At 33.8% G+C, this 8,719-nt stretch overlaps 1 protein-coding gene across 1 annotated transcript; it reads right to left on the bottom strand.

Annotated features, from left to right (window-relative positions):
* Positions 1-714: 714 nt before the first annotated feature.
* On the bottom strand, positions 715-8,719 carry LOTGIDRAFT_161042 (hypothetical protein; the record flags this gene model as incomplete). Its single annotated transcript, XM_009056284.1, has 5 exons — positions 715-956; positions 1,786-2,133; positions 3,492-3,510; positions 6,777-6,899; positions 8,189-8,719. The coding sequence occupies 5 exons, from the start codon at positions 8,717-8,719 to the stop codon at positions 715-717; spliced, it is 1,263 nt and encodes a 420-aa protein (XP_009054532.1).

The raw sequence follows: 8,719 nt of genomic DNA, 5'->3' as shown, positions 1-8,719 counted from the left end.
TGGACCTGGCGTCATGCGATTAAGTTGTCAACGTAAACAATAATATTTCCCGCTTTTCAGTACCTTAATGGTGGCAAACTGAAAGCGACACCTAATGGCAGGGGCGGATAACCGAATAGTACATCTGTACGAGAAAGGTCTATATACCACCGCTGTATTATTCCACCACAAATATCAGTTAAAGGAATAGTACGTTTTACATCAATAACCCAATATTCCGGTAAAAAGACATAATACGTCTAAACAATAAAATGACAGAAATTCATCGACAAAATTAAATATTATTCGATTTTGGGCTGAAATGAAGGCCGCCATTAGTGGCGTTAAAGTTCGTGAATATGCGAGATTATGACGTCACGTCGTAGATAGAAAGGTAAACAAACATTATGGCTGACATTCGGCCCTATCAAATAGAAACAGAAACCACTGGGTTTCCAGCGAAAGTTCATCAGATAACGATTGGACCTATCACGGAGATCGCCTGAATATTTCGTGTTGGTGTTTATGTGGAGGAAAATGTCAGGACATCACTGCTCTTGAGTGTCGTGAAGGTGTTTGTTGTCGTGAACAACTGAGGTATATTAACCTTCAACCTGACGGGTGCGATATTCTTCGCCATTGGTACATTGTATGAAAATCTGTGGTCAAACTCTTTGTGTTCATACAATTTAATGCAATCTCATATCACTTATTAAAAAAGATATAACATAAAATTCAGCAAGTCTTTCTTTTTAAATATTTAGATTCATATATTGGTTTTACAACCCATTGTTTTCCTTTTTTTGAATAAGCTGGTCTGTATTTTGGTTTGGAATCTTCAAGAACAATTTCTCGATCAACGTTGTGGTTATGATCCAAGGCTGCTAATTGAGTCCGTGCCATCATACAAGCGAAGTCGAATTCCTGTCTTTTCGGTAAATATTTAAGCATCATAGAATGAAAAACTTCAAGTGATCCTGTATGACAGAAATCAGACAGTTGTCGTATGTCTCATAGAAGTAATGGGTTCAGTTTTCTTCAAAACAATAAATGTGGGTTCACCGGATTTGAGCCGTATAACCTTCTTATCTTGGCCTAAAATTCCATGTGAAAATGAGTAAAATCTTCCCATGAATGTATGTCCCGCACATGATTCAGTAAGGATTTCCACTTTTCAATTAAAAGAGCACCACCACAAATGATCGCAAATTGATCTTGTCCATTTTTTTAACTTCAAAACTTTCTTATTACCTTTTATACCAGAAGCAATTTTTTTTCAATAGAATTTGAAATGTGCCAGGACATGTGTTCTCATTCCCATGTGACAGTCTGTAGCTATAATTTTTATGTCAATGACCTCAAGTAATCGATCCATTAATCTCTCAAAGCCAAGTTTTTCCATGGCATTTGATGATGTAGTTTCTGATACTTGAAGACAATTTCTTTAGAAGACATTTCCATTAAGGTATACGTGCAATACTTTGCATTGAAGCCTGGAGAATCACACCGTTCATCACCACAAAGATTCACTGGCTTTCTAATATTTTGGAGACAAAAACTTACTCTATCCTTCTCCATAGACCATGCAGTATCTATCACTGGCAATAAACAATTGCGTTGAAATTTGTAGATCTTAATTGATAATTTGCAAGTTTAGAACATACGCCAATTGTTGAATTCTTTGATATGTTAATCCACTCATCAAAATAGAACTGCCAGATAATGCCAGATTTCCAGCTGGAATTTTCGTGTTTGGGATAAAAGGTTGGGACCTCCATGTAAAGTCTTTTCCACACAAACACTCACCATGTACAGTAAGTGAATATCCAATTAAAGATTTTCTTCTTTTAATTATTGGACTTTTACATTTTTCACAAGTTACTTTCGATAGAATTTCAATCAAAGATGATTCATAAATCAGAAAGGTTCTTTGATGACTCATACGAGAATCAATATCAACTTCATCAAGGAAACTTATACCATCAGTTTGATCTCTAACATCAAAATCCTCATCGCTTACAAAATCTTCACTGTTTGATCCATAACATGGTACATATGACAAGTCATTTTCATTGGGTTCTATATCACCCTCCTCTTCAGATTCATCATCCACAATCGCTATATTATTTTTTCGAGGTGTTGATGTGTTGAACTCTGAAAGATAGATAAATAATAGGTCTAAGGAATGTAAACAAGTGGTTGCCTAGCAAGATACGCCCACTTTCCTCATACATTTTCAGTATATCAAGGGCGGTCACCTATCTGTGTCAAATCACACCAAAATCTAATTTGTGCAAGATATTGTTGATTTAAACAAACACACATTATTTAATTCTGACAAAAACTCTCACCTCTATCGCGTTAACAAGCCAACAAATTTTGATGCGTTTTTACTCATAATTAATTACACCATTTAAATCGCATGAAAATTGTAGTTTCTTTTGTGTTCACAAACAAATTTTGATGAGTTGTTCCTAAATTAAGGGCAATAACTCAAAAACCGTTCACCAAAAGGTGGCCAATTTCGAAATTGACCAAGATCCCATCACTATAAATGATTTAAATCGGAAGAAAACTGTAGTCTCTATTGTGTTCACACACAGATTATTTTTACGCGTTTTTCCTAAGTCAAGGGCAACAACTCAAAAACCGTTCATCGAAAGATAGCCAAATTCGAACTTGTCCAAGATCTCATCATTATAGATATTCACACCAAATTTTTGACGAGTTTTTCATAAATCAAGGGCAATAACTCAAAAGCCGTTTATCGAGAGATCGTCATATTCGAACTTGCCCAAGATCTCTTAAGAAAATATTTATAATTTAATTTGTTTTTGCAGTTCTTCTTTATATTTTATTTTGATGAACATAAGAAAAATGTGATTTGCATTTAGCAGCATTAACTCCCAATTTGCAATGAAGCCATTGATCCATGACTATGACTGGATGTTTTGTAAATTAACTGCAGACTATACTAATTTTTATTTCAAAATCTATATACCTCTGACACAATGTTTTGTGGACAGTAGCACTACATAAGACAATGCTCTACCTACCTGGTATTTGCTGAAAGGACCTTTCAGTTGTCTCTATAAAGTAAGCATGGTCTTTGACTTGAAAATTATTTGGGGGCTGTTCTGTGACTCAGTCTGTGTTGATGCATCAACCTTAAATAATCATTATTATTATATCACATATTTATAATTATCCACCAATAACTTATATTCTATCTCTTCAATTACACTCCAGTAAAATTTAATGCCAAGAGGTTTGTATTAATGCCAATAGGTTTGTATGAATGCCAAGAGGTTTGTATCAATTCCAAGACGTTTGTATTAATGCCAAGTTGTTTGTATCAATTTCAAGACGTTAGTACAGGGATGAGGTGGATCTTCAGAACAAAAGTTGTTATATATATAATTTAAAAATCAAATAACCCACTTTTCTTATCCTTTTATATCACAAAACACTAAACCTCAATGCATGACAGCTACATTTATTACTTATTGTACCTTCTCCATATTTCTGAACCTGCAAATAGTAACAAAAATTGCTTTCAAAACCCCAATAACGTGAACAACATAACAATTAATACATCCATGTGCCTTTTCATCCAGTTTGTATAATACATGGTTATTGCTAATGAATTTGAACTTTTCAGTTCAAGAGTCATGATATTCCAGTGTAATGAAAATATTTAAATAAAAACATTGAAAAACACTGAAAAACTTAAAACCCAAGAGCCAGTAGATATACCTAGTGTCATAAATAACATAACAGGATCCTTATATAATCCGATAAATCCAAAAAACTTATTAATTATCCATAAATATGCATGCAATTAACTAATTGAAAAATGCTTAATATCAAAATTAAGCGTTTTTCAATAATTACTTAGTTTTATCAATTTTCCAATTTTCCAGATATGACATGGATCCTGTTGTAACTTTATGACACCAGGTAAGATAGCTGATAAATATATACTCATATTGACCATTTCGAGAACTTTAATTTTATTTTTTTTTTTCTTTTTTTTTTTTTTTTACTTAAAAATTATTTAATCACTTATCAACCTAATAAATAAATTTGCTTAGTTTTTTTTTGTAAACAATAATTCATTCCTAAGAAAAGGATTGGAGAACAGGCTTACGCCTATGATACATCCTCTCCTAACTAACGATACATATTTTTACATTGTCAAATAAACAAATATTTAAACATATATACATATATACACACTTCGCTACAGATACACTTGAATAATAATATTCATAGTAATAATAATAATAACTATCATTTGTCCTTTGTTACAAGAAATACGATGCAGAAAACCCGATCAAAATCGGTTGATAAAGTCCATTTTCCGTTTGTTGCTAACGTTTCGTTTTACATTTAAACTGTGATTAGCCACGAGTTAGAAAACGTCATGAAGTCCGTTTTCCCGTACCTATTGCCGTTGCTAAGAAAACCGGCCTGCCGTAGACGAAAAAAAAAAGATAAAACAATAAAAAAACTTTTTCAGCGTTTAGAGTATATTAGAGAGTGAAAGAAAATCATGAACATTTTCAAAAATATTATTGGATTCGAGAGTGTTATATGTGCCGTAGAGTAAGTTACGAATAGTTAGGAACATTTCTACATCTGTAGATCTTCTGTAGTGGCAATGTTGTTATTAAATATAAATCAGTATTTGCACATTTTGATTTGATTTTGATTTTGGTGTCAAATGAAAGAACATAGAAAAACAAGAAGCCTCTAGAAGCCCGATTTTTGATTTTCGCTTTTGCTTTTTTGCAATTTCCGGTTGAATTTTTTGAAAGTTTGAAGGTTTCATACTTCTGACCTTGACCTTTGATGACCTTGACCTTTAATGGGTCAAAGGTCATTGACCTTGGCTATCAGTGGATACTTTCACATTTGGCCTCAGACTTGTACTTCCGGTTTTATATCTGTCCGAAAATAGCCTAATTCGCAACTTGAGACTGCTGTAGCACATGACCTGATTAACCTAGAGGGTTATTTTTTCGGATTCTTAATGTGCTTTTCATGCTCTTTCCAGTGATACATTACAATCGTTTTTAAAGCAAAATTGAAATTCGTGATTTTTTTTCAAATTTGAGTGTTTTTTTTACAATATATGTGTCTCTTTGAGCTTGGTGTATGTATATCTTATTTCCTATTTGATGTAGAACCTAGAAATTTAGAACACAACGACATTTTTAATATGAATTCATTAGTGACAAAAAAGGTTAGGTGTGCGTGGCATTCATTTGTTCAAAAAGGGACCTTGCACACAATTACCTCGTCCTTTTGGCCAGTTTGTGTTAACAGCTCAGTTGTTACAGCTTTACAGTTCCAAAAAAAAAGAACGGGTTTTAAAATTCCCATATTTTCAATTTTCGATTTTGACCTTTGTTGACCTATATCTTTTGACCTGTATGATGTAGAAGCTTGAAATTTAGAACACAAGATTACATCTAGAATATAAGTTAACATATGCCAAAAAAGTGAGGTGGGCGTGGCACATCCGGGATGAATTACTCATTATTGACATTTTTAGCCAGGGGCGTAACTCGCAAAGAATACATTTGATCAAAATGAAACTTTGCATGCAATTATCTCATTCATTGAGCCACTTTATCTTAGAAGTTCGGTTGTTTCAGCTTCATAATTCCAAAAAAAGGTACAGGTTTTGGAAACTCATTCAATTTTTGACCTCGACCTTTGATGACCTAGACCTTTATTGGTTTTATAGCTGTCCAAAACAGCCAAATTTGCAAATTTGGACTGCTCTGGCTCGTGACCTAGTTAACTTTGAGGGTTAATTTTTGTGGATTCTGAATGTGCTCATCGTGCTCTTTCCAGTGATATATAATTCGGAAAACAACGAGACATTTTAAATATGAATTAACTTAGTTGAATTAAGTTGAGGTGGGCGTGGCATATTAGGGTTAAATTACTTATTATTTACATTTTTATCAGGGGTATAACTTGTTTAGAATACAAAACAGGACCTTGCACACAATTTCCTCGCCCCTTTGGCTTGTTTGTGTGAAAAGGTCAGTTGTTTCAGCTTCGTAGTTCAAAAAAAGGAACAGGGTTTAAATTTTACATATTTTCAACTTTTGATCTTTACCTTTGATGACCTTGACCTTTGTAAGATCGAAGGTCATTGACCTTGGCTAAAGATTAATACCTTCATATTTGATGTTCATCGTCAACTTCCGGTTTTATAATGTTTGTATTTTCAAAGTTTGAGGACTCATATCTATTGACCTTGACCTTAAATGACCTTTCCCTTCACAACCTTCCAAAAAAGAGAAATTTCCAAAAATTTTGACTGATTTAGCACGTGACCTAAATGGCTAAGAACGTTGATTTTTTCAGATTCTCTTGCAAATTGGCACATGAGCAAAGTCCCACTCAGTACCAGTTCTAGTCTTGTAGTTGATTCCATTCTCTAATTGCTGATGGTATACAAGAATTATAAAATATGTCTGTTCGGTAGTGATAGAGGTGGTTGTTTCTAAGATTATATGGGTTGTTTCTGGTAGGTATGAGATCTGAAAGAAAGTTTGGAGTAAGTTTAGTTTATATGCCTCCTCGTCTCTCTTGTAGTGTGATAAAACCAGTTTCGTTGTATGAGAGGGCATGACTTGTTCCTTTTATAGCCCCGCATATAGTCCTGAGTGCGTCTAACTAATTTGCTTAGTTCATAGATAGCTTTCAACCCTAATTTGGAGGCCCGAATTTGTTGCTATACCCATATTGAATAGTATATCAATTAGCTTACTTACCTGAACTATTAGACTATCATTTTTCACAATGCCGATAGATTTACCAGTACTGAACGCAGAGGCACTCTCACTAGATGTAGATGTGGAGTCGAACTCGAAGCACACAACTTTGTAATTTTCTCTCTAACCTAGATAAAAAAATTGGAATTTAAGTCTGAATTGTTGTTTTAGTAAATACACGAACTAAGAAAAATTCAACCAGGGGAAGGCTACTCGTAAAATGTTTATTGTAAAGTCGTAAATTATACAGACTGCCACAACCTTAACCTTTTGACAACAATCTGTTTCTATATTTAGAAAACGGCACAAATCAGAAAGTGTTTTGGAATTGTCAATATTATTCTATCTATAGCTCTATGAACTTTGACACATCGCGCGCTACCTGGTGTCGGCATAACTTTTTGGTATAAATTCGCGCCACCTGGTGTCAGTGGCCGGCATAACCAGATTTTCCACGAAACGGTGTAAATTTGCGAGTTGGTATTAATTTAGATCTGTAAACTGCTTGACAAATTTGCAAACTAATTTAAAATCTGTGAACTGTTTGCATTAATGGCGTCCCATAGTTATATACCACCACCGCATTATATCACCACAAAATTAATGTCAGTTAAAGTTGTTATAATTATACAACCACTGTATCATTCCACCACAAATATCAGTTAATGCGTGTTATATATACCACCACTGTATCATTCCATAACAAATATCAGTTAATTTTTGTTATATACCACCACTGTCATTATATCACAATTAATATCAGTTAATGTTTGTTATATACCACCACTGTATTTTTCCACTACAAATATCAGTTAATGTTTGTTATATATACCACCAATGTGTTATTCCACCACAAATATCATTTAATGTTTGTTATCACCACTGTATTATATCACCACAAAATAAATATCAGTTAATGTTGTATAATGTCTAACCATCATATAAATATTCATCTTCAGAACCACTATAATTATCTTCATCAGAATCTACAATCTAATCTTGACATTTTTCAGCAATATCAGCAAGATCCTGGGCATTAACTCCCCATCAACCATTTTGGTTCAAATTTTTCGTTCATTAATACCCAACCATGATCATTGGTAGGGCATGGAATTACAGGCTTTTGAACATGAGATTGTTTCCAAATGCAAACTTGTTAATTGACTCTCTTAATGTGCTGTCTCAAACACGCTTTAGTTGGCGGGAAACATGACAGGCCAACATTCTTTGGGGCACAAACTGGCCACCACCACTTTTTTTTGCCACTAAAATATCATACCGTAATTTATTGATGTCGTATTTTTGTACATAATGCAAGTAAATTTTTCAAGATCTTCAAAAAACGCCTCGTCAACCTGCCATTCACTTCCAAGACGACAAAAGGATTTTTGGGACTCTTCTGAAGGTTTTACCTTACCTATTCCTTTGAAAGCACTGGTCCTATCACATCGGGTTAATGCATGCAAAGCTAATAAGCTTTCGTTTAATTCGTTCGACTGACTCCCATTGCCAATATCTAGTAGGATATCAACTTTCAAATGTGAAGCATAATAAAGTAAAATATAAAATACATCTCTGTCCGGGCTTTTGATTTGAACATAATCAAAATTGTGTTCTTCTGCATATAAACAGTATACAATTTGTGTCTGTTTCTTCTTAGATGATAGAGATTGTATTGGGCTCTTGTTGACTGTTTCACCATCTCTTGAATTATGTTTGTATGCTTCACCTTCCCAAACAACTATAATCAGCTTTTCTTGTATCTTGTGACTAAATTCATTGTCACTCCATATTTGAATAAGTAATTTTATAAGCTCTTGTTTATTGTCATCATTTGTCAAAAATTCTTTCCAATCTTCTGGTCCAACAGTACTTACTCCTTTAATGAGTCGTTTTTGTCCTGATCCTCTACTGCAGCGCTCTATACTGTTAAAAGATGACAT

Source organism: Lottia gigantea (genome assembly GCF_000327385.1).
Source record: "Lottia gigantea unplaced genomic scaffold LOTGIsca_27, whole genome shotgun sequence".
Lineage (NCBI taxonomy): Eukaryota > Metazoa > Mollusca > Gastropoda > Lottiidae > Lottia > Lottia gigantea.
The sequence above is the reverse complement of the archived record's forward strand: the minus strand, read 5'-3'. Positions and strand labels throughout refer to the sequence as shown.